General features: G+C 45.5%; 1 protein-coding gene and 1 pseudogene across 1 annotated transcript in view; one reads left to right on the forward strand and one right to left on the reverse strand.

Annotated features, from left to right (window-relative positions):
• The window catches only part of Glra1 (glycine receptor alpha 1), a 138357-nt gene that overhangs the window by 38690 nt on the left and 73421 nt on the right, over positions 1–26246 (reverse strand). The window contains exons 2-3 of the mRNA XM_051168185.1: positions 21983–22110; positions 12325–12392 (exon numbers count right to left, since the gene is read on the reverse strand). Coding sequence (XP_051024142.1) covers positions 12325–12392; positions 21983–22110 — 196 coding nt within the window. The remainder of the gene's footprint in view (positions 1–12324; positions 12393–21982; positions 22111–26246) is intronic.
• Positions 4255–4920, forward strand: LOC127208587 (protein UXT-like; annotated as a pseudogene).

The following is a 26246-nucleotide window of genomic DNA, read 5'->3' on the forward strand; positions in this document are numbered from 1 at the left end:
GGAACGCAATGAGGATCCAGTGACCGCCGCCAAACACAGTGAAGATCTAGTTAGTGCCATGAACTTTAAACCCCTTCCCTGATCTAGCCAATGGTCAGGATATTCTCCACAGTTGAGTGGAGAGTGTGATATGACTTTCTCACGTACTATGGTGCCTCACATTTGACCATGTCCCCTGGAGGGGGAGACCTGGTGGCACTCAGAGGAAGGACAGCAGGTAGCCAAGAAGAGACTTGATACCCTATGAGAATATATAGGGGGAGGTAATCCCCCTCAGGAACAGTCATAGGGGAGGGGAATAATGGGAAAATGGGGGGGGGGAGGAATGGGAGGATACAAGGGATGGGATAAACATTGAGATGTAACAAGAATAAATTAATAAAAAAAAAAAAAAGAAAGAAAAGGGCGTCACTGGAATGCCTGAAATGGGATTCAAAATGACGACCTCAGGGAAATGCAGTGGTGTGAGAGGGAACAGAGATAGGTGATGTGACCAACCCAGGAAGATAATTCAGCGTCTGGGAGACGGTAAGAGAAAGCCAGCAAAGAAGAAGTGATCATGAAGAAAGAACTGGGTGCAATCTGCACCCTGAGAGATTCCATCAGTAAGATGAAAATGTGACTGAACCCACAGCAGACCCAATGTACCAGAACCAAGAAAAGAGAAAGAAAGAGAAGACAGGACTTATGAGACAAAAATTAGCAGACAGAAATTTGCATCATGGACATTCCGGCATAGGAAGGCTGTTTAATGTAAGACTGGCTGAAGCTGGCCAGATCTTGGGAAAGGGGTGGGTGGACTCCTAGATCCACGAAGCTCGAAAGTCTACAAATAAGGGGCTGGAGATACGGGTTGGAGGTGGAGTGCATGCTGCTCTCCCAGAGGACCTGAGTTCAGTTCATAGCCCCAATGTCAGTTGGCTTGCTACTGACTGTAACTCAAGTTCCAGGGGATCCAATGCCTCTGGCCTCTGAAGGTTATTTGTGCTCATATGCACAGACCCACACAAGGACAGGCACACATACATGTAATTAAAATAATAAAAAAAACTTGGGGGGATATGTAGGGAGACGGATAAGAGGCTGAGAGCACTGGCTGTTCCTCCAGAGGACTTGGGCTTAATTCCCAGCACCAAAATGGCAGCTCACAATCTTTAGTAACTCCAGTCAGAGGGGATCTTACAATTTCTTCTAGTTTCTATTACAGTGGTTCTCAACCTCCCTAATGCTCCAATCCTTTAACACTGTTCCTTATGTTGTGGTTACTCCCAACCATGAAATTATTTTTGTTTCTACTTATTAACTATAATATTGCTACTATTATAAATCATAATGTAAATGCCTGTGTTTCCCAATGGTCTTGGATGACCCTTGTGAAAAGGTCATTCAGTATCAAAAGGGGGTCACAAGGCACAGGTTGAGAACCCCTGCTCTGTGAGAATCAGGCATGCGCATTGTGCACAGATGTACCCGCAGGCAAAACACAATGCACAGAAGATAAGGTGAAAAAGAAGCTTTAAATGTCTCCAAATATGAGATGGCACTGAGAATAAAGGTACTTAAAGCCAAGTCTGACACCTGAGTGTGATTCCAGGAGCCACACAGTAGAAGGAAAAGCTGAGTTCTGCAAGTTGTCACCTGACCATCACAGGAATGTGGTGGGGCTCTGCCCTCTTCCACAAACAAACAAACAAACAAACAAATGGAATAAAAGTCTCTAACTAGACACAACCCCCCAAATACTCTTTCTGGGCTACTATAGCAAAGACTGTCAACATGTCAGACAGAGCTGGATGTGGCGGCACGCACCTATAGTCCCAACCCTCAGGAGGCAGACCAATCTGGTCTACATATTTTACAGTTCTATTGCCTACCTGGTGAGGCTCTGTCTCAAAAATTCAGATAAAGAATTCTATAAATAGTAGAAGAGCAGCGTGAAGTGTCAGGAAATCCCCATTAGACTAAACATACATTTCTTTGAAAGTTGGAAGAGAATGGAATGCTGTGTTCAGAATAGAAAAGAAAGCCACTCTCTTCAAGTCAGAATAATAACTGAACAGACTTGGTGAGACCCAGCCTCAGCCATAGCCATCTGTGGGTACTCTCAATGATTGTATACAGGAATTTGTTTTCTCTAGAAAGGATCTCATGTAGCCCAGGCTGGCCTCAAGCTCACTATGTAGCTGATGATGACCTTGAGCTATTGATGTTCTTGCCTCCGCTCCTAGAGCGCAGGCCTTATGTGCAATCAGCTGCTGCATCTGGTTTTATGTGGGGCCGGGGATTGAATCCAAGGCTTCATGCACACTAGACAAGCACTTTACCAAAGGAGCTGCTCCCTCAGCCCCTTAGGCATGTGTTTTAATTTAATAAGTAGAACCCAGTTGTATTGTAGAGCATCTCATTTACAGAATGCTTTTGTAGATATGTTGGAATAATTCTGTAGTACAAGAAAAGGAAGGCCATGGAGCACGGATTTGGCAGTTAGTGATGTGGTGTCATCTGAGCGTCAGGATCTCCATGTCCCGATGGGCACTGACTTCTGAATGTTCATAGTGAGTGTGTACATGTTCATGTGTGTGGATGCATGTACATATGCACATGTGTGCCTGTGCCTGAGGTTGGCATCTGGTGTCTTCTTTGGTTGCTCTTCACCTTATTTTTATTTATTTATTTATTTTTGAGACAAGGTCTCTTACTGGGACTCAGAACTTCCCAACTAGCTTGCTAAGAAAGCCCAGGGTTCCTCCTGTCTCCACCCACACAGCACTGGGATTATAGGTGAGGCCTGCTCATCTTTTTATGTGGGTGCTGGGGATTGGAATTCAAGTCAGCACCACAAGCATCTTACCTACTGTCTTTAGTTTTAAGAATCTATTTACTTATTTCCGTGTGTGTGTGCTTTGCATGAGTTCATGTGTATCACATGTGTGCCCTCATGTTCACTGAGCCCGAAAAGGGCATAGGATCCCCTGGAACTGGAGTTGAAGGCAGCTGTGAGATGCCATGTGGGTGTTGGGAATTGAACATGGGTCCTCTGGAAGAGCAGTCTGTGTCGTTAACCATTTAGTCAACTCTCCTTGTCACTGGAAAAGGGCTACTAGGTGGTCAAGGAAGATGTATTTTAGATCTCTTTCTAGCTTGGATGGGATTCCTCTTTGTTTCTTTGTTTCTTTTTTTGAGACAGGGTTTCTCTGTGTAACAGTCTTGGCTGTCCTAGACTTGCTTTGTAGACCAGGGTGGCCTGGAACTCACAGCGATCTGTCTACCTCTGCCTCCTGAGTGCACCACCATGCCCGGCTTCTTCCTTCCTTCCTTCCTTCCTTCTTCCTTCCTTCCTTCCTTCCTTCCTTCCTTCCTTTCTTTCTTTCTTCTTCTTCTTCTTTTTTTTTTTTTTTTGAGACAGCACTTCTCTGTGTCACCCTGGCTGCCCTGGACTTACTACTTTGTAGACCAGGCTGGTCTAGAACTCACAGAGATCAGCCTGCCTCTGCCTCCTGAGTGCTCCACCACGCCTGGCTGGATAGGATTTCTAAGACAGTTCATTTCTCTTTATTCTGGTTTTGTGATTGCCAGAAGTAACAGTTGCTTGGGTATTTGTGTGTAGGCAGTGGCAAGAGTGTTCCTGCGTGAGCATGTGAGCACGCCCACTGCTTTTGTGAGAATACAAGCAACCTCCATTGTAAACTGGAATGGCTTGGCAATATAGTCTCTCCACTTCTGTCTATTTTAAATTATATGGTTGATTCAATGCTCTCTGAATCTGGTCAGGCAGAGAGGTTTGTACTCTGGGCTGTCACAAACTCCTGGCTGTGGCATCCTCCTCAGTGGTAAATGGAAGGACAGCTATGAGGAAATGCTTCCCAGACTGCCCACAGACTCATTTTCCCCCCCTGTTGCAGATTCTAATTTGCTCTGCCTTCTCTTAGTCATCACTGGAGTGTTGAGAGCCTCTGTAAATGCAAAGGATGCACCACGTTTGGAAAATATTGGAAAGATGTTAATTGTTTCCATGTGAGTTCCCAGGAACTCCACGCCATCCTAGTTAGAAGTGGAAGGGGTTTTTATAGGCTTCAAATGTGGATTGGAATTTATTGGGAGGGAGGATGGACTCCATCAAAATGTGCTATGGGAGTGTTGAACGATATCACAGCGAAATCCAATATATATATATAATCAGCATGTAGCAATGATTTTCATTATAGAACAAGACAACCCAGTGCAAAGCAGCATGCTTGTGTGTTGGACTCCATCATGGCAATGCGCCCCAAATGATGGGCCTTGGATACTTTGAGGGAGAAATTGCAGTGGTATGAGGCCTTTATCAGTGATGTGTTGTAGCAAGACTTGCAAAAGGTTCTGGACCATTGAGACAAGGTACATGAGCAGATGTCTTTTTGTTTTTGTTTTTGTTTTTGTTTTTGAGACAGGGTTTCTTTGTGTAGTCTTGGCTGTCTTGGACTCACTTGTAGACCAGGCTGGCTTCGAACTCGCAGTGATCCACCTGCCTGTCTCCCAAGTGCTGGGATTACAGGTTTGTGCCACCACACCTGGCTCGAGCAGATGTCTTTATACCTTTAACTGAGAAGTGTCGTTGAGTGACTCCAGGAAGCGAATCACTCGGAGTTACACATACAGGTGGATTTGTGTTGTAAGTTCTTCATTGACACAGTGGTCTGAGATACTTTGTGCATCTATGTGGCCCTGGGATATGGTTTTCTTCCCCCTGGAGTTGACACTGGCTGAAGGTCTCAAGTTCATTGACTAAAAGAGCTCAGTGACAGCCTCACTAAGGACTCCATGACTATCAAGGCCCAGATCTCCCATATGCTAGAGGTACTTGGAGAACTACAAGGCCTGCAGGATTTCCCAGAACATCTACCTGTTGACTGCCTCTTCCAACCCCTTCCCCAGCATTAAAAGAGGCTGAATGCCTCAGAATCGCAGAGCCCATCCTTTCCAGCTATCTCTTACTGAGTAAGTAAGTGCCCTAGGGACCATAGCTACATCCTCTCTGTAGAGCCTCTAAAGCACGCTAGAGGTCTTGTGTCCAACTTGCATTTTGCGCCTGACTTTATGCTTTACCCTATTTTGTCACTTTGTGAACTTTGACCCCCCCTCCTCTTACTTTAATTCCTTTTCCTAGATATTTGTATCTGGGTCATTTGTATTGCCATAAAGAATGGACTGCTTAAAAAAACAAAACAATACAGTGCATATGGAAGTGAAAATGGCTGGCAGAATCAAGAAAACCTCGAAGGAGAACAACAGAGGAGCCTGCCAGACGTGACAAAGGGTTTTTACAGTGAACTAAGGTGTGGCATTGGTGTAGGGACAGGACAGGAGAAGGAAATGGACAGAGATGTGAGGCTAGAAATTGTGTAGATAGAATTCAATTTAGGAGAAAGACAGGATTTTGAAATAGTGAGAAGAAACTGTGCCGGGTGTGGTGGCACACAGCTTTGATCTCAGCAGTGGGGAAGCTAGAGGGAGGGGGTTCTATCTGAGTTCAAAGCCAGGCTGGGCTTACATAGTGAGTTCCAGGCCAGTCATGGCTGCATAGTGAGACCCTGGGTCAAAATGAAAACTAAAACCAAACCAAAGCAAACCGATGACTACTTTAAAAATGGTGTTAGAACAAGTTGTGGCCCACACCTGTAACCCTGAGATGGCGGTGGGGGGAGAAAAGGAGCTTAAGGCCATCCCAGTTATGTAAGAAGTTAGAGAGCAGCTGAAGATACCTGAGACCCCATTTCAAACAAACAAACAAACAAACAAACAAAAAGCACAGCACAAAACAAACACCAGAGGTGTGGAAGTACTTGCTACTCAACCATAGAAAGACAAGAGTTAAGCAACCAAAAAAAATAAATACTTCACAGAAAAATAGACAAAGTGGATTAGAGAGTTGCAGATGGCAAAAAACATAACAAAACAAAAGCAAAAACAAAAAACAAACAAACAAAAAATCCCCCCAAACCAAAAACCCAAACCTAACCAAACCAAACCAAACCAAAACAAAAAATCCAAGAAAGGACTCTAAGGCTCTTGTTAGTAACAGCACTTAATGCCGCGCAAGCATGAGGACCTGATTTTGAGTCCCCAACACCTGCATCAGAAGCCAGGTGTGGCCATGTACGTCTGTGACCCCAGTGCTCTTGCAGGTGGAATCAAGAAACTCCCTGGGGCTTATTGGCCAGCCTTGTTGAAAAAATGGTGAGCTCCAGTTCAGTGAGAGACCTTGTCTCAAAAGTATAAGGCAGAGAGTGATAGATGAAGGCACCCAATGTCACCCTCTGGTCTTTGGGAATGTATGCGTGAACACACACACACACCCCTGTGTATTATTAAAAACACCCAATCAATATACACAATGAGGCTCACACTTGCCAAGAACTGAGAGTAAAAATGTCATAGTATTCTGGAGTGTGTGGGCTGGAAGGGGGTTGCCTCTGCCCTCCTTGACAAACATGGTTGGTGTCCTGTGGGTCACCCCGAAAGAAGTGCATCAGCCTGCCCTTGATTCTGCTCTGAACAGAATATTTCCTTGGCCTTCTTCAGTGGGTTGTCCCCAGAGTCATCATCTGTATTTCCCTTAGGTATGCTGAGCTTGGTGTGCTGGGGCTGGGTTTTTCTACTTTGCATTCCTCTATTTACACATTTATGTATGTGTGTGTGTGTGTGTGTGTGTGTGTGTGTGTGTGTGTGTGTGTGATTATGCCCTTTCTTATAGAGCTGGCTCATTTCCATAAACTGGTGGTCCAGCCCCTGATTTAATCAATCAATTAATCAACTAATATGTAAATGTAGAGGCTGTTAACCTCAGGTGTTGTTCCTCTGGTACAATCTACTTTTTTTTTTTTTTTTAGTGGCCCAAGGCCTGCTGATTAGACCCTGCTGGCTGTCAGTGAGCTCCAGGGACCCACGTGTCTCCACCTCCACTGCATTGCCATTACCAGTGTGTGCTACTAACAGGGCCAGATTTTAAAGTGGGCTTTGGGGGACTTATTTCAGGTCCTCATGTGATGTGGCAAACACTTTTTACCAACTGAGCCAGGTTCTCCCCAGCCCAGTAGTCTTTTGAATGTATGCCACACTCCTCGACCCCATAAGGACAAGTTTCTTTGCAAAGGAACAGATTTGGGTCCTTTTGCCCCATGAAGAGCTCAGGGGTTTTCTGAGTCTACAGTGGGAGGGACAGATCAGGGTTTGTGAATGTTGAGGACCCAGCAACAGCTGGGCTTGGTGGAGAGTGCCTCTGCTTTGGCTTATTTATTTAACAGAATGACTGAGTTTCTGCAGCTGCATTGCTGTGTTGGCTTCGGAGATTGGTCACTTCAGGAAATAAGACCGGACTTCAGCCAGCCATGAACTTCCATTACAGTCTGGGGAGGGACAAGTAAACAGTGGTGTAGCCCTAAGTGTGACTGTGGGAACTGTAGCAGAGTAGAGACCTGACTCCAGGGAGGGGGCCTCCTGGAGGTGCTCAGCTGGCTTTGAACTTGCTATGTAGCCAAGGATGACCTTGAATTTAATAATCTTCCTGCCTCCATCTCCTGAGTGTTGGCATTAGAGGCACGCACTAGCACACAGTTTATGTGGTAAAGGGGGTCAAATCCAGGGCCTCCTGCATGCTTCGTCGGCACTGTGCCAATCACATCATATCTCCAGCCCCACATACAAAACTTTCTGCTCCATAGACAGTCACGGTGTAACTGTGGAAAAGAGAAACAGTATTTCCTACTGTCACTTCTGAGCCGGCATATTTCAACTCGGTATCTTTGTGTTGCACTCTGTCGGAATGTTTGATTTTGCAAATTGCTGTTTAGACTGCTGAGCTGAGTTTCATAAAAAAAAAAAATAATAAAATAAAATAATTGAATGTGTTTTGGCTTGGGATTTGGACAGAATTTCCAGCAATTTCTGAAAATGTCTTTAAACACACACACCTGCCAGTTTTGACTGTATTGACGTGATGTGTGTAGATGCTTTTGGCGCTGATGATTCTGAATCAAAATATTGACCAACTCTGTGTCAAGAAGTATCTGGTCAGGATTAAATTCATGGGTCTGGGAGAGAGTGATTTCTTTGTGAACATGAGGAACTAAGTTAGAACTCCCCAGCATTTACATTAAAAAAAAATTGTGAAAGGCTGGTGTGGTGGTATACACCTTTAATCCCAGCACACAAAGGCAGAAACAGGCAGCTATTGGTGGGTTCAAGGCCAGCCTGGATTACATAGGAAGGCCCAGCATAAGAAGTTCCAGGCCAGCCAGAGATGCACAGTAAGACCCTGTTTTTGTTTTTTAAGCTGAGCAAGGCTAAGAACAATCGAACTCTTAGCATCAGTGGTCCAGAGACATAAATATGTCAGGAATTTGATGGCCGGGCAGCCTGCCCAAATGACAAGCTAAAGACCCCATCTCAAGGCAGTAAAGCAGAGAGAGAGATGAGAGAGATATTCTCAGTGTCCCTTTTTGGTCTCATGATGGTGCTCACCCCCACACACAGAGGCACATACAGGCACACACACACACACAAACACACACAGGCACATACCTAAACACATACAGGCACTCACAGGCACACACACACATACACACACACACACAAATACACAGAGGCACACACATATATATACACACACACATACACATGCAGGCACACACACAGGCACAGGCACACATGGCACACACACACACACACACACAGGCATTTTAATTTACTTATGTAAAAGCAAACTAAACATATCTATTGCTTTAGTTAATAAATAGTAAAATTATATATATATTAAAGAATTGTCTTAAGATAAATTTCTTTATGATTTTCAATAAATATTTGTGTATTTATTTTATGTATTTTTAAAAAAGATTTATTTATTTATTATGTATGCAATGTTCTGCCTGCATGTGTGCCTGCCTGCCAGAAGAGTGCAGCAGATCTCATTATAGATGGTTGTGAGCCACCATGTGGCTGCTGGGAATTGAACTCAGGATCTCTGGAAGAGCAGTCAGTGCTCTTAACCTCTAAGCCATCTCTCCAGTCCTACTTTATATATTTATATACTTGAGATGATGTAAAAATTTATTGGGCACAAAATGCAGGAAGCTTTGGTAGAGAAGATGCAGAGGTGGGTGACAGTGTGTTGGGGACATGAGGTGGCAGTGTATGTTGGGGGAGGGGCTCACTGAATCTCACTCTACCACAACTTTACCTCAGGCTGTTTTATTTATTTATTTATTCTCACAGGCTGGATCACTCCCTCCGCGAGAGTACAGCTGATTCATGTTTTGTTTCGTGTGACTGAGAAAAACTTTTAAACTGTCATTTCACACAGTTGGGACTGCTAATGTTATATCTACTCCTCACAGAAATGGGAAAAACGAAGTAATGCTGGCAGAATAAGATTATCCCTAAGTCTGTGGGCCAGAGATGATCACTATTCACATTTACTAATCTTTGTCTTGTATTTCCTCCGCCCAGAACAATTGATTTATTCAAAACCCTATACTATAGAACTTTAAAAACATTAAACAGAGAGCAAATCACACAACTGACCCCGTACATCACTTCAGCAGCTATACCCAGCATCTTCTCTATCAATTGGAAAGTCATTAGTAGCTTTTCACTTTTATGGATTTATTTTTGAGACCAGGTCATTCTGTGTAGCCCAGTGTGGTGGTTTTGAAAGAAAATGGTCCCCATAGGCTCAGAGGGAGTGGCACTATTAAAGGAGGTTGTCTTGTTGGAGTAGGCGTGGCGTTGTTGGAGGAAGTGTGTCACTGGGGTGAGCTTTGGGGTCTCAGAAGCTCAAGCCAGGCCCGGTGTACCCTTCTCTTCCTCCTGCCTGCCGATCTGGATGGAGAACTCTCGGCTCCTTCTGCAGCACCATGTTGCTATGGTTCCTGCCATGACGATAATGAACTAAACATCTGAAACTGTAAGTCAGCCCCAATTAAATGTTTTTCTTTATAAGAGTCGCCATGGTCCAGGCTGGAGAGATGGCTCAGCAGTTAAAAGCACTGGCTGTTCTTCCAGAGGTCCTGAGTTCAATTCCCAGCAACCACACGGTGGCTCACAGCCGTCTGTAATGTGATCTGATGCCCTCTTCTGGGATAGGGGGTGTACATGTAGATAGAGCATTAATATACATAAAATAAATAAATCTAAAAATAACCGAAGAGTTGCCATGGTCACGGTGTCTCTTCATAGCAACAGAAGCCCTAAGTAAGACACCTACACTGGCCTTTAAGCCATTATTCCCTGCCTCGGTTTCCTGAGAATTACAGCCTGCTGTCATTACAGGTGTGCACCTCCACATCCTGGCACATCACGTTTTCTTTTAATCTAAATACTTACCCTGTTTTGTGTGTGTGTGGTGTGTGTATGTGTGTGTATGTGTGTGTATATGTGTGTATATGTGTATGTTGTATGTGTGTATATGTGTATGGGTGTGTATGTGTGTATATGTGTATGTGTGTGTATGTGTGTATATGTGTATGGGTGTGTATGTGTGTATATGTGTATGGGTGTGTATGTGTGTATATGTGTATGTGTGTATATGTGTATGTGTGTATATGTGTATGGTGTGTATGTGTGTAATGTGTATGGGGTGTATGTGTGTATATGTGTATGTGTGTGGTGTGTATGTGTGTATATGTGTATGGGTGTGTATGTGTGTATATGTGTATGTGTGTGTATGTGTGTATATGTGTATGGGTGTGTATGTGTGTATATGTGTATGTGTGTGTGTGTATGTGTGTATGTGTGTGTATGTGTGTATATGTGTATGTGTGTGTATGTGTGTATATGTGTATGTGTGTGTATGTGTGTATATGTGTATGTGTGTGTATGTGTGTATATGTGTATGGGTGTGTATGTGTGTATATGTGTATGTATGGGTGTGTATGTGTGTATATGTGTGTGTGTGTATGTGTGTGTATGTGTGTATATGTGTATGGGTGTGTATGTGTGCATATGTGTATGTGTGTGTGTGTGTGTGTGTATATGTGTATGTGTGTATATGTGTATGGGTGTGTATGTGTGTATATGTGTATGTGTGTGTGTGTGTGTATATGTGTATGGGTGTGTATGTGTGTATAGTGTATGTGTGGTTGTGTGTGTGTGTGTATGTGTGTATATGTGTTGTGTGTATGTGTGTATATGTGTATGTGTGTGTATGTGTGTATATGTGTATGGGTGTATGTGTGTATATGTGTATGTATGGGTGTGTCTGTGTGTATGTTGTGTGTATGTGTGTGTATGGTGTATATGTGTATGGGTGTGTATGTGTGTATATGTGTGTGTGTGTATGGTGTGTTTGTGTGTATATGTGTATGGGTGTATGTGTGATATGTGTGTGTGTGTGTGTGTGTATCTTCCGGTAGGTGTCAGTATGCATGTGCAGAGGCCAGAAGTCAAAGCTGGGTGTTGTTCCTTAGGAGCCATCCACTTTATTTGGTTTGTTTCTCAAGACGGGATTTCTCTGTGTAGTCTTTGTTGTCCTGAACTCACTTTGGAGACCAGGTTGGCCTTGAACTTACAGCGATCCACCTGCCTCTGTGGTGGGATTACAGGTGTGCACCACCGTGCCTGGCCTTTCCACCTTATTCTTGAGACAGATTCTGTCACAGGAACCTGAGGCTCCCCATTAGGCTAGTCTGGCTGGCCAGCCAGCCCCAGGGATCTGCATGTCTCCCCTCTCTCTCTTGTCAGTGCTGGGATTAGAAGCTCACGCCACCACAACATCTTTTAAAAAAATTTTAATTTATTATTATTATTTTTTAATATGGATTCTGGGATTAGACTCGGGTCTTCATCCTTGAGTGACACCTTACTGACTGATTCATCTCAGTCTTGCTGTTTAATTTTTAAAACTTTTTTTTTTTTTTTTTTTGGTGACTTTGTTTTTGCTTCTGTTTTGAGACAAGGTCTCACTGTGTAGGCCAGGCTAGCCTCAAACTCACAGAGATCCTCCTGCTTCTGTCTCCTGAGCCTAGGATTAAAGGCGTGAGCTGCCCATTGTGACATTTTCACACACACAGATATAATGGACTTTAATTGTAATTTCCCTTATTATACTCTATAATTCTGAAAGTTTGTCCTGTACTCACCTTGTTAGCAGCTTAACCTTCTTCAGATGTTAAACTTTTACCCGAAGCATTGAATTCGACAGAAAAAAAAAAAAAAAAATGAGAGCCTCCAGGAGACCCAACAAAAACACCTGATTCTGTGGCTCCTTGGGAGGAAACACGGTGTAAGGGAGACACAGGCCCAGGGCAGAGACATCCACTGCAGAAACAGAGGTTGCTGTAAGGGACTCACCATGGTTGTCTCAGCGATGGATCCGAAGCTGTTGATAAAGATGTTGCAACTCACGTTCACAGGAGGACCTGTCAATCAAGAGAGAGTCCCCACTGAGTCTCAGGCTGGAGAGATACTAAGGTCAAGGACAGAGCTCCCCAGAGGGCCAAGGGCACCCCCCTGCTTGTTATCCACCCCACCCCTAAGTGCCTGGGACCCCCAGCTTGCATTTAGCATCTCTGCCAGGCTTGGCTCCCCAGATCCCAGGGAAGGAGCAGGTACACCTCACCGGAGGCTGAGCCAAGCTGTACCTTCATTAACACAGGGTGATTCATCATCCTGCCATCTGGCTGAAATCCCTTCCCAAGCCCCATTGGTGCCTTCTAATTTGTGTCTGAGATATATTTATGGCTGCAACATTTGGAGGCCATCTCGGGAATTGCAAGGAACAGCAAGTTCTTTGCCTTGAACTTATGAACTGAAAATGAAGTGGTGATGATGGGAAGGACCAGGTGAGGGATCTTGGGTGGGGGGAGCCTGATGGACAGTCCACATGCCTTTGTTAAATACTTTGTGAACAAGTTCCCCCCCCCCCCCAAGCCCTGTTATGCCCTAGAAGGAAGGAAAGTGATGCAACTGCCTTGGTACTTGTTTTGGACGGTTTCTGAAGCTGGGAACCTTCGTCTCACACTGTGAGCGCAGCAGTTGCCAACCTCTGAGCCGCTCCAGTGAGACCTTGAATAGCACGATCTCACTGCATCCTCCCAACAGCTCTGTGAGAAGGCTGCCTGTCACCCGCACTGTGCAGAGTAGGAAGCTGAGGGTCAGAGATGCCAAATTACTCATCTCTGGCCTCACTGCTGGAGAATGGTGGAGCCAGGGTTCCAGTTCTGACTGGCCTGATTCTTGATGGCTGTACCATAGGAGACAGGTTGAGAGGAAGGAAGAAGCAGGCCTATGTAGCCAGGGGCAGAACCCAGAATCAGTGTGTGTGTGTGTGTGTGTGTGTGTGTTTGTGTGTGCGAGCGTGCATGCGCGCGAGTACGCACATGCCTGTGAGTGCATTGTCATTATTTCTTAGGTACCACCCACCTTGTTTTTCTCAGACAGGCTTCCTCACTATATTAGTTACTTCTCTGTTGCTTTGATGAAACACCATAACCAAAAACAACTTTTGGATGAAAGAGCTTATTTAGGCTTATGGTGCCAGACAGATAAGTAGATTATGGCAGACGGGCGTGGCATCAAGGCAGGAGCAGGAAGCCAAGAAATCACATCTTTAGCCTCAAGCATGAAGCAGAAATACACACCACACACACACACACAACCACACACACACACACACAGAGAGAGAGAGAGAGAGAGAGAGGAAGAGAGAGAGGAGAGAGAGAGAGAGTGAGCTAGAAGTAGGGCGAGGCTATATATTCTCAAAGACAGCCCCAGTCCCCTCTAGCAAGGCTCCGCCTCCTATATCCCCCCAAACAGTGCCACCAACCATGCCAAAGTCTATTGGGGCATTTGTCATTCAAACCACCACAGTAGGCTAGGCTAGCTGGCCAGAAAGTTGCAAGGATCACCAATCTTTATCTCTTAGCACTAGAATTATATGACTGGTTTTTACCTGCGCGCTGGGGATTGAACTCAGGTCCTTATGCTTGTAAGGCTGTTACTTACCAATTGAGTTATCTATCTACCTTGCTTTCCCCACCCCCATTTTATGAGACTGGTTGATATGGAACTCACAATAATGATTCTCCCCCTCAGCCTTCTGAGGCTGGATTTCCAGAAGTGTGCTATCCTGGCTGGCAGAATCTGGGAGATTAAACACTGAGTTTTCATATAAGCAAGCTTCAGTGAAACAGCTAGGGAGGGGCATAGGACCACAAGCAAGAAGCGTCAAAGAAGGAGAGGTTATCTGAGAAAGGGTCTGAAGACTGACTAAGACAGGAAGACTTCAAGAGAGGAGCTGACCTTGGTCTGACCTTGAAGGTGCTTAGGGCTTGGATAGGTCATAGACCTTTCCTCGGGTTGTAGTCTGGGAATGCCTTCAGGGCTCTTCTCTTGTTGTCCCCAGGAGGTGCTGGGGTAGGAAGAGCACAATGTCCCCTCTTCTCAAAGGAGCAAGAGGGCTTTCCAGTCTCTCTGGGCTCACTAGAGGCAGTAGAGCCAGGACTGGAACCAAAGTTTTCGGATTGTGGAAAAAAGAGAGTGGCTAGCTGTGTGTCTTCTGGTACCCAATCCAGCGTGCCCATCTTCAGAAGGTAGCCCACAGCTTGTACAAAAACTTAGCTAAGATCCCCTCTCTTCAAGGCCTCAGGGAGGGACAGAGCCTTTTATGGACACAAGAGGTTACAGTGAGACAGTGGGTGGGAAGTCCCAAGGAAGGGTGAGGTATTCTCACTAGAAGGCCTCTCTCCTCTCCTTCTATTTCTTCCCCTCCTTTCTCTTGTTACCTAGTGCCGAGGATGGATCTCAGGACCTAGCCCAGGCTAGACAAGAGCTCTGTCACGGAGGTGTTCTCCCTGCCACCCACTTTGTTGAAAGTGAGTCTGCCTCTGGCCTCCTGGGACATCTGCCTTTCTTTATCAGATGAACCAACTTATAATAAGAAGGAAAGTGTGTGTGTGTGTGTGTGCTCTTCTAGAGACTATTATGTGTGAAGGATGGACAGTTGAAGGGTAAGGGAAGGGTGGTAAAAGTAAAGAAATGCTCAGGGGACAGCCCGAGTGGAGGTAGAAACTAGTGAGAGAAACTAGGCGCCCTGTCTTAGCTCTACTGGCTTGGCATCCTCTCAGGGAAGCTATCCTGTGGCCTAGTTTATGGGCTAGTAGGACTGGGATTTTTTCTTTCCGTCACATCACCGATTGCTTTCCAGACTTGTGTGTGGCCCGAGGCCATCTGAAAAGTGTCTATCGTAGAGTCCATGAGGTTGCTGGCTCATGTCTGTAAATCTTAATGCCCAAGAGGCTGGTACAGGAAGTCCAAGGTCAGCATGGGATGCAGAATGAGACTGCTGTCTTTTTTTAAAATTTAATTAATTTATTCAGATTACAACTGGATTGTTATCTCATCACTTGTATCCTCCCATTCCTCCTTCCCTCCCGCTTTCACCCTATTCCCCTCCCCTAGGTCTAAGACAGAGGGGGACCTCTCCCTGATTTTATGGTCATAGGCTATCAAGTCTTATCTTGGTAGCCTGCTTATTCTTTCTTTGAGGAGGCTGCTGTCTTAAAAAGCCAAAACTAGAGCCAGGCATGGTGATGCACACCTTTAATCCCAGCACTCGGGAGGCAGAGGCAGAGGCAGGTGCATCACTGTGAGTTCGAGGCCAGCCTGGTCTACAAAGCGAGTCCAGGACAACCAAGACCCTGTCTCGAAAAAACAAAAACAAAAACAAAGACAAAAGAGCCAAAACTTAAAACCAAACCAAAGCAGAATGAAAATTGCAGAGCCCTGGGCTCAGCCCTTAGCGGTGAATTGGCACAAGGTCTGTTGTTTAACAAGCCACCTGGGTGATGCAAATGCATAGCTGGGGGTTGCTGGGAAGGATCCCTCCTTCTCTTCAGAACCCAGCACTTTCACCACTGGATAGCTGTGCATATTGTTTGTCTATACAGGGTGAGAATTACTGTTTTGTCAGGGTCACCTAAACAGAGGCTTATTTCCCTCATTCGTTTAGCCCCAGATGCAGGTTTTTTTTTTTTCATTTAGCCTCATATCATTTAGATGCCCCCAAAGAGTTACTGCTCATGCCTTGAGGTGACGCTCACAGAGCTGCGTGCATCTGGCACTGTGACTCCCATATAAATGAGATGCTGATACATGGGTGTGAGAGGGCACCAGTCAAAAAAGACCCCGTGGGGAGGTGTGGTTCATGGATATACATCTGAAATTAAATTATCTTGAGAAAATTACAATCGGGTTGCCGCTGGCAGCAGGAAAATGTATATATTTCATTAAATATTAAAGTTTAATTTTGCTTTTGTGTATGTGTTTGCATTGGGCTATGCCCCAATCCTGGAAGCCGCTGCAACACACAAAGCCTCGGCCAAGGCAGATCCTCAGAGCTGGGAGGGGCTGGTCCGTCGCCTTGCATCTCTCTTTGGATGCTGAGACAGAGGCTCAGGCCCAGGAAGGGATCTCTCAGGGGTGGGCTGGGAGCAGACATAGGCTGCATAAGCAGTTTTAGTGCTAATTACTTCTACACTAGAGTGTGAACAGACTCGGTGCTCTGCAGACCAAGGTGCCTGTAGCTCTTGGCCACCTCAGACTTCAAGATGGCCAGAAGCAGGTTGCTTCTGCTGTAAAGACAAGCTGCTGAGGGAATAACTGCTGAGGTTCCAAAGAGGTGTGTGTCTGTGTGTCGTCTGTGTGTCTTTGGAATCTGAGCTGCGTGGTCATTTTAGGAATGCTGGGGTTTTCCTGGGCTTTGGGAGTCTTATTTGAGTTTTGAAGTAGGGAAAAGAGAAGAAGCCAGGTACAGGAGGATTACCTTTACAGGAGGATTACCTTCCTGCTTTAATCTTAAGGGAGGGAGCAAAGCACTTCTCCTAGTTCCTGGGTGCGACTGCACCTGAGACGCTTCTTGCTTCTAGCCAGGGATAGGTGGAAGGGGAAGTCAGTGTGGAGTAGGAGTCTAAGAGATTGCCTAGTCCTGGAGATTTGAGATTCAAGTGCTCTGAGTAAGATTTGCAGAGGGGGATGGAGGTGCTGGCTGTAATCTCATCACTCAGGAGGTCGAGAAAGGAAGATCTGGAGTTTGGGGTCAGCGTGGGCTACAAAAACTGATTGAGGGCCTTCTGTGTAGGAACTATGGTGGCATGTACAAAGAATAGGCCTTGAACCTTGAAAGTAACTCTTTGGACCATATGTATGTGTCCATATACACATATATACATATACATATATATACACATATATATACGCATACATATATATATGTACATACACACACACACAACCACACACACACATATATGGTGTAAGGCTAAATAAAAAGAAGAGCCTGGCTCTTGGCTTAAATGAAGGAGGGAAATAAGCTTCCGTTTAGGTGACCATTTGACAAAATGAGTCCCAGAGAAACAAGACCATGATTGGGTGGAGTTCTGAGAGAGTCCACCAGAGGGCGTGGCGCACTGAAGGCTTAAACACTTCTAGCCAGGGGCAATTGGTGCAGCCAGGTGGCTAAAGTCCATACCCTCCGATGCCAGAATGGATCTGGCTTAGCCAATGGTATTCTCAAGCAATGTTATTTAGTGTCCATTTAATTTTTTTTTGTTTTTTTTCGAGACAGGGTTTCTCTGTGTAGACCTGGCTGTCCTGGACTCATTTTGTAGACCAGGCTGGCCTCGAACTCACAGTGATCCGCCTGCCTCTGCCTCCCGAGTGCTAGGATTAAAGGCGTGGGACACCACGCCCGGCTTAGTGTCCATTTTAAGAGGTTTCACATAGAACCTCAGACTTAAGTCCTGGCTTGGAGGACCCAATTAACTACACAGTTTCACTCCTTCCTGGCAGCCATGGGCAGGAACTAAGGAGGCATGGATCTTGCAAGAAAATTAGTTTGGAGAAAGAGAGGAGAGAAGGGGAGGCAGAGGTTGGGTGTCTCTGATTATTGCTCTAAACCTTATCTTTTGACACAAGGTCTCTCACAGAACCCAGAACTCATCAGCTGGGTACTGGCTGGCCAGAGATCTGCCTTTCTTTGTGTTCCCAGTGTTAGGGTCACAAACATGTGGCTATGCCTGGCTTTTACATTAGTGTTAGAGATCTGAACTGCAGGTACTTTAAACTCATTGAAACTAGCTCTCTATCGACCAAGCATTATATGTGTGTGTGTATTTAAATTTATTATGTTTTTTTATTTTTTAAATCTCCATTCCGCTCCACCTTTGCCGCATATCTGCCTGGCACCCTGCCAGGTGTTGAGATTTTGACTCAGGGAAGTGCTCCAGCCAACTGTACTACAGAGTTCCTGTCTCTAGGAGAACTAAGGTGTGCTGACTAATCTTATATCAACCTGACACAAGCTAGAGGCTTTAGTAACCTCAACTGAGAAAATGCCCCCACTAGATGGCCCTGTGGTATATTCCTAATCAGCCATTGATGTAAGAGGACTCTGCCCTCTGTGTGTGACACCACCCTTTGGAAGGTGGTCCCGGGGAGTATAAGAAAGCAGACTGAGCAAGCCAGTAAGTGGCATTCCTCCATGTCCTCTGCATCAGTTTCTGTCTCCAGGTTTCTTCCTGGAGTTTCCTCCCAACTTTAGCGATGGACTGTGATATGGAAGCATAAACGAAAACAAATCTCTTTCTCCCCAAGTGAGTTTTGGTCATGGTGTTTATCACAGCAACAGAAACCCCAAGAAACAAGGCTGAGCTAATGATGATGATGGAAGAGCTGTTGGAGGCCAGTGAAGGAACCAGTAGGGAACAAGGCTGGATGGTGTGCCTGAGGACGACCCCCCCCCAGTAGCTCCCAGGTCTCTTCCTGTCTGCAGAGGCTTGTGGAAAGAGCATTCAGAGAAGGGGCTTATGAGGAATTGATGGGGGTCATTTTAGAGGCAATATAAGCAGATATTAGATAACTGTTCCCAGCTGTCATATCCATCTTTGACTGTTCCCAGCTGTCACATCCATCTTTGACTGTTCCCAGCTGTCACATCCATCTTTGACTGTTCCCAGCTGTCATATCCATCTTTGACTGTTCCCAGCTGTCACATCAACTTTGACTGTTCCCAGCTGTCATATATCATCTTTGACTATTCCCAGCTGTCACATCATCTTTGACTGTTCCCACAGTGCCAATCATCTTTGACTGTCCCACCTGTTGTCATATCCATCTTTGACTGTTCCCAGCTGTCACATCATCTTTGACTGTTCCCAGCTGTCATATCCATCTTTGACTGTTCCCAGCTGTTGTCATATCCATCTTTGACTGTTCCCAGCTGTCATATTCATCTTTGACTGTTCCCAGCTGTCACATCATCTTTGACTTTTCCCAGCTGTCATATCCATCTTTGACTGTTCCCAACTGTCACATCATCTTTGACTGTTCCTAGCTGTCATATCCATCTTTGACTATTCCCAGCTGTCATATCATCTTTGACTGTTCCCAGCTGTCATATCCATCTTTGACTATTCCCAGCTGTCATATCTATCTTTGACTGTTCCCAGCTGTCACATCCATCTTTGACTGTTCCCACCTGTTGTCATATCCATCTTTGACTGTTCCCAGCTGTCACATCATCTTTGACTGTATCCCAGCTGTCATATCATATCCATCTTTGACTGTCCCAGCTGTTGTCATATCCATCTTTGACTGTTCCCAGCTGTCATATCCATCTTTGACTGTTCCCAGCTGTCACATCATCTTTTACTGTTCCCAGCTGTCATATCCATCTTTGACTGTTCCCAGCTGTCACATCCATCTTTGACTGTTCCAGCTGTCATATCCATCTTTGACTGTTCATAGCTGTCATATCCATCTTTGACTGTCCCCAGCTGTCATATCCATCTTTGACTGTCCCCAGTTGTCACATCCATCTTTGACTGTTCCCAGCTGTTGTCATATCCATCTTTGACTGTTCCCAGCTGTCATATCCATCTTTGACTGTTCCCAGCTGTCATATCCATCTTGACTGTTCCCAGCTGTCACACCCCATTAACTGTTCCCAGCTGTTGTCATATCCATCTTTGACTGTCCCCAGCTGTCACATCCATCTTGACTGTTCCCAGCTGTCACATCATCTTTGACTGTTCCCAGATGTCATATCCATCTTTGACTGTTTCCAGCTGTTGCATCCATCTTTGTTCTTGGATCTGAGCCACAGGAAGGACAAGGGGAAACACCTGGAACCAAGAATTGGTCCTATGCACTAGCCCAAGAGGCATGTACCATGAAAGTCTTCACTTATTAGGAAAGTGGGACAGAGGGGAGGACATCCTTTTGGGACTTTAGGTTAGAGAAACATGGGAGAATGGGAAAATAGAAGGATCCAGAGAGTCCTAGAAACCTATAAGAAGAACATTATGATGGGCAGATCTGGGCCCAGGGTCCTGCTCAAACTGTGGCACCATCCAAGGACTATACGTGCAGTAAATCGAACCCTGAACCAGATCTAACCAATGGACAGGACATTCTCCACCGTTGAGTGGAGAGGGGGGACTGACTTTCACACCAACTTTGGTGTCCCATATTTGACCATATCCCCTTGATGGGGAGGCCTGGTGGCACTCAGAGGAAGGATAGCAGACTACCAAGAAGAGACTTTATACCCTATGAGCATATACAGGAGAAGGAGGTCCCCCTCAGTCACAGTCATAGGGGAGGGGAGTAGGGGGAAAGCAGGAGGGAGGGAGGAATGGGAGGATACAAGGGATGGGATAACTATTGAGATGTGATATGAATGAACTAATTAAAAAAAGGAAAAAAAAAAAAGAATTGGTCCTATACTGTTGGTTCTTGGAATAAGATTTCTACAGGCTGTTGCGTGGAAGATCTGGGTGCACAGGGTCCCAAGAGGTCCTTAGAACCATGTCTTTGGGCTGAAATCACTTAAGACTCAGCCTTCAAGGGTATCAGAGAACACAGAGCCCTGATCTCCTCTTGTTCTGGTACTAAGGTCCTGATGGGACCATGAATACAGGGGACTTGGACCAGCACATGTGTGACTTGTCGGGGATGGACCCTGGACATGTTTTGTTTGAATTTACATGACTCAGAACTCAGGAATTTCTTGTAGGGTTCAGTTTTGGGTCTTCTTAGACTGGGGGCTCATCTGACCACATAGGGTCCACATTCACACAGGGCATCTACCAGCTGGAAGCAAGGGGAGGCATCTTCATTCACTTTTTATCCAATGTCTCTACCTGATGGTGTCTGAGCTTTGGCTGCACTGGGCAATCCTGAATGTGGGCAGCGCCATACCATGGGCTTCCTTCCTGGACCCAGCATAGAAGAGAAAGGAAGATGAACCATAGAGATCTCTTTGCTTCCTGATTCGGCTCTGTTGCCAGGTCTTCAGCATCGGATGGACTGTATCTCCTCAGGCTGTGAGCCAAGATGTTTCCTTCCTTAAGTTGCTTTTGCCATAGCAGGTTCAGTAGGCATGTGAAATGTCTCACTTACAAGAGGAACTTGCGGAAATTGTTTGTCAGTCCACAGGAGCCTCCTGCAACTGGGCTTGACTAGGACACCCTTTCTAGAACGAATAGAAATGGTGCTCCTTGGGTCAAGTCCAAGGTGGACCTGCTCCTTACTGGCATCTCCTTCTCAGGACTCATGGTGGAACCCTTAAGCCCCAAGAATCATACCTCATGACTGCAATGCAACCACGCGTACATCACAGAAATGTGAAAAACTGAAGCCAAGACAAAGGGAGGGGCTTGTCCCAGCTCACAGAGAATGCTTGTGCTCGAGTCAAGACTTGACCCACTTTCTTTGTTTTACCGTCTATGACAATGGACAGAGCAAACTAGATAGTAACTCAATTACCGACTCCTGGAAGCCAGGAGCACTATTGAGTTGAATTCTCTGATGTTCTGTCTGGACTTGTTGGGAAAAGAGATTGCATCAATTAGCAATGTCTGCCTTGGGTGGGGAAGGATGTGTGGGGCTCACAGCATGTGTGCATCATGGGAGAGTGTTTCCTGTGAATCCGAAAGAAATGTTTTCCTACCTTTAAAGTTGGGTCTGATCCTGGCATCATACCCAGAAGTCCTCCCCATGAGCTTATCCAGGAAGTCCGAGGGTGACATAGGTTTGGGTGCAGAGCGTGCAGCGTCAGCCTCCTTGGATGCAGCAAGGCTAAGAGAGAGAGAGAGAGAGAGAGAGAGAGAGAGAGAGAGAGAGAAGCAGGCACAAGGTTTATGGTGGCTCATCTCCATGCTCTTCTCGACCTTGTTCAGCCATATAAGATTTGTGGAGCACTCTGAGCTTGAGCTGGGTCTTTAAAGAGGAAGGTACAATCCACCCTGTTTAATCAGCCCCAGTGGAAGCCAGCCTGGGGCCTGGCAGACAGCCAGTGCCTGACTGAGGTTGAGAAGTCTCTGACTCCTCACGGTGTCTGAGATCATCAGTCAGCACTGTGGCTGCTGGGTCTCCTTGAAGAGGAGGTTGAGGGCTTAGGTCTGGGTCTGCCTTGGGAGAAGACTAGAGGGTCAGTCTGGCTGACTCAGGTCTGCTTTGGGTACCTGCAGTCTTACAGGTGTGTGAGATATTTAAGGATCTCAGAGATAGCATAGTCATTTCCTTTCAAGTTCTCAAATTCAGCTATTGTAAAAATACACAAATAGATATAAAGAAGTTGCTAAAGCCAAATGCATTTGAAAATACAAATTTATCTGCCCCCAGCTTTTAGAAGGCTTACACACTGCACATGGGGTGCCATATACAAAGCAAGCATTTCGAAACCCACCAGAGAACTGGAGGTGCATGCCAGTAACCTCAGCATTCAGAGGCCTAGGCAGGAGGATTGGCCAGAGGAAGCTATCCCGTGCTACATAGCAACACCCTCCCTCCAAGAAACCTCCCAACCCCCCCCCCCCAAAAAAAAACCCAAAGAAAACACAGAGATAACTTTTTTTGGGAAGTCCACATCACTCTCATGGGTGTGTCTTTCTTTCTGACTACTCTCTTTCTCCTAACTTTGTGCTAAAGTCTATACCAAAATATCTAGACTAAATTATATTGCTGCTTTAAAAAGCAGAGAAGTGGAATGGACAATATTTCTTCTGGCCTCTCTTCCCTAACAAAGTACGTTAGTATTGTCTAAGCCAAGCCCCAAAGGTCCCAGATTTCAAGAGTCACAGTTGAAGCATGAGGATTGAGGACAACCAGTTGGGTTGCTTTGGGTCTCTTAGAGGCCTGGATCTACAGCTGCACTGAGCAGATGGAGGCATCTGTGTGCTGGCCAAGGCTTGAGGATCTTGAAAGATGGAGGAAACACAGAGGTAGGGTGGGGTGTGAGTGTGCATGTATGTGTGTGTATGGTAGTTTTGTGTGTGTGTGGTGGTAGTTTGTGTGTTTGATCTAGTCATGTGTGCGATACTTGTGTGTGTGATAGTCTTGTGTGTATGTAGTTGTGTGTGTGATAGTCATGTGTGTATGTGTATGTGTGTATGATAGTCATGTGAGTGTGTGTAGTTGTGTATATGTGATAGTTGTGTGAGTGCATGTATATATGTTGGATAGTCATGTGTGTGTGAGTGTCTGCACAAATGTGTGTGATAGCTGTGTGTGATAGTCCTGTATGTGATAGTCGTGTGGGTGCAATATCATATGTGTATGCATGATAGTTGTGTGTGTGCATGTGTGTGATAATCTCGTGTGTGTACGATAGTCATGTGTGTGTGACATTCATGTGTCCATGTATGTGTAATAGTCATGTGTGTGAGTGCCCATGGAGTGTGTGTGCACATGCATGATGATCAGAGGACATCTTGAAGGTATAATTTCTTTTCTGACCACCATGTGGGTCCCGGGGATTGAACTCAGGCAGTAAGTCTTGATGGCAAGTGCCTTTACCCAGTGAGCTATTGCCAGTGCCAACGTTTGCTTTTGAAACTTGTTATATCTGGTTCTATCCAAGGGCAGGGATCTCATGGTTTTCTTTTATTTATTCCTTGTTTGTTCTCTAGTACTCGTGGTATCTACTTTGATGTCTCGAACTTAATTGGCTCTCAGCGATTGCGTGATGACTGAATGATGATCGAAGCATCCATTAATTAATCAAATATCTCCCGCTAATAGGAAGTGTTCGTAAATATTGGTACATGGGTTAATGATTTAAAAAATAATTAGACTATTATATACAGTATAAAAACACAGACCCACTCTGGTGTTTCTTAGGAGATTTGCAATGTATGCTGGGATTTTCTGAGCATCCTTACTCAGGTTCTGAGCTTTCCCTAATCATGTCTCAAAGGGCTGTGGTGTGAAACAGATGAGGGACAGGCACACTCTGGTCATTGTGTGTGGCTAGGGGCATAGGTGGATTCCTGTGATGAGATGAACTTCTGCATGTGTTGATGAGGGGGTCCTGTACCCCAGTGGATACACGTGATAGCTCTGTGCAGAGATTAGCGTGTGAGTGCGGAGGAGATGACGTCACAGATCTTAGTGTGTATAAACATGGGGATACCTGTATCTGCAGAGGCTAGGCTACTTATCATCATGTGGGGGGCAACATGCAGAGGGATGGGTGAATGCACAAATGTATTGCACATGTTTGATTCTCTAGCACTGTAACATATAAGGCAGCAATGGCTCCCATTGGTTCTGCCTGTGTCGTCCCAGTAGCAAGAGGCAAGAGCTGAGGGAGAGCCATGGGGAACACTACCTAGTGGTTTCTCCTCATGGCTTTCTCTGTTTAACTTCCTATACAGGGGAAGATGGGGTGTTGGAAGCCTTAAAGATGTTTCAGACTTAGCACTGACTGTCTCTGAGGGGTGAGAGCGTCTCAGAGAAGACTGATTCAATAATGATTCAAGGTGGGTATGGTGGCACACCCCTACAGTCTTGGGACTTGAGAGTCTGAGGCAGAGGGATTGTTATAAATTTGAATCCATCTTGGGGTACATAACAAGATTGTATCTGAAAAAAAAAAGAGAGTAGGGATGCAACATTGTCTAGTGGCCTCTGGACACACATAACATGTACACACATAATATAAAATAAATCTTAAAAATACTCTCCTCCCAAAACAAAACAACCCAACCAAACCAACAAACCCTAAATTCAACATTATTGTGTGTGTGTGTGTGTGTGTGTGTGTGTGTTCAAGTACAACCCCGTATCTCCAAGGTTTCCCACTATTTCCTCAAGCACAAAGGCTCTATCTTGATGCCAAAGTGGCCATTTCCCAGCACCTGATAATCCTCACTCGTTCTGCCTTTGTTTGGACAGTGCAATTTGCACAGGATTATGGTAAGCCTCTCCCCCATCTTCAGTGGATCTGTGTTCTGGGCATCTGTGGATAGGAAATATACTGCATTTGGAGTCACTGCCTCTGGGACTTTAGGTTCTTTCTTAGAGTCCGTGACCTACTGGACACAGAAGCTGATTGAGTCTGAAAATGAGGCGACTGGCTGGATACAATACAAGTACTTGAAAGAGAGGCAAATTACTTCATTTTTTAGGTTATGTGTATATGTGTGTATATGTGTGGTGTTTGTGCATGTGTGAGTGCAGGTGCCCTTGGAATCCAGAAGAGGGTGTTGGATCCCTCCAAGAGCCGGGCTTATAGGCATTTGTCTGGCATGGAAGCTCTGAACTGAACTAGGGTTTCTCTGAGAGCAGCAAGTGCTCCTAACTGCTGAGCCGTTTCTCCAGCCTCCAGATAAATTTGGTGTGAATACAAAATGACGGAAGGTGAAAAGTCCTCTGTCCCACAGATTTTTGGCACTGGATGCATTTTTCAACAGGACATGGGTAATCTGTCATTATCTGCTCAGGGGATGTGTCCCACTGGGGACCCTAAGGAACCCCACTTGTGACTCCCAGTGGTAGATACCACGTGCATCTGTTTGGATCATTGTTGAGAGTCACCTAAGAAAGGAATCTCAGTTGAGGAATGTCCCCCCCCCCTTATCTTGGTCTGTAAGTGTCTTTGGATGTGCTTGGGCACAGTGTGCAACTGCAAGGCAGACAGTGGAAGGACATAGGGATGCAGCCAGGGCTGGCTATGGCAAGGTAACTTCTATTGCATCATGCCCCCATGCTACCGTGCCACCAGGGACCACTCTGGTTAGCAGAGTGGGGGTCCTCACAGGACTCCATGCATTCCATCTTCTTAGCTCACAATAGGCAGAGAAGAAGGTCTAGAGACGAGGGCGGGCAAAGTGAAAGGATAGAGTAGTGCAGGAGAGAGATCAAGAGAGCCCAGGTAGTTGAGACAGGGATTCTGGTGAATTGGAGGGAGAATGGAAGGAAAGCAGGAAGGA

The sequence above is a fragment of the Acomys russatus genome, chromosome 25 (genome assembly GCF_903995435.1).
Source record: "Acomys russatus chromosome 25, mAcoRus1.1, whole genome shotgun sequence".
Taxonomy (NCBI): Eukaryota; Metazoa; Chordata; class Mammalia; order Rodentia; family Muridae; genus Acomys; species Acomys russatus.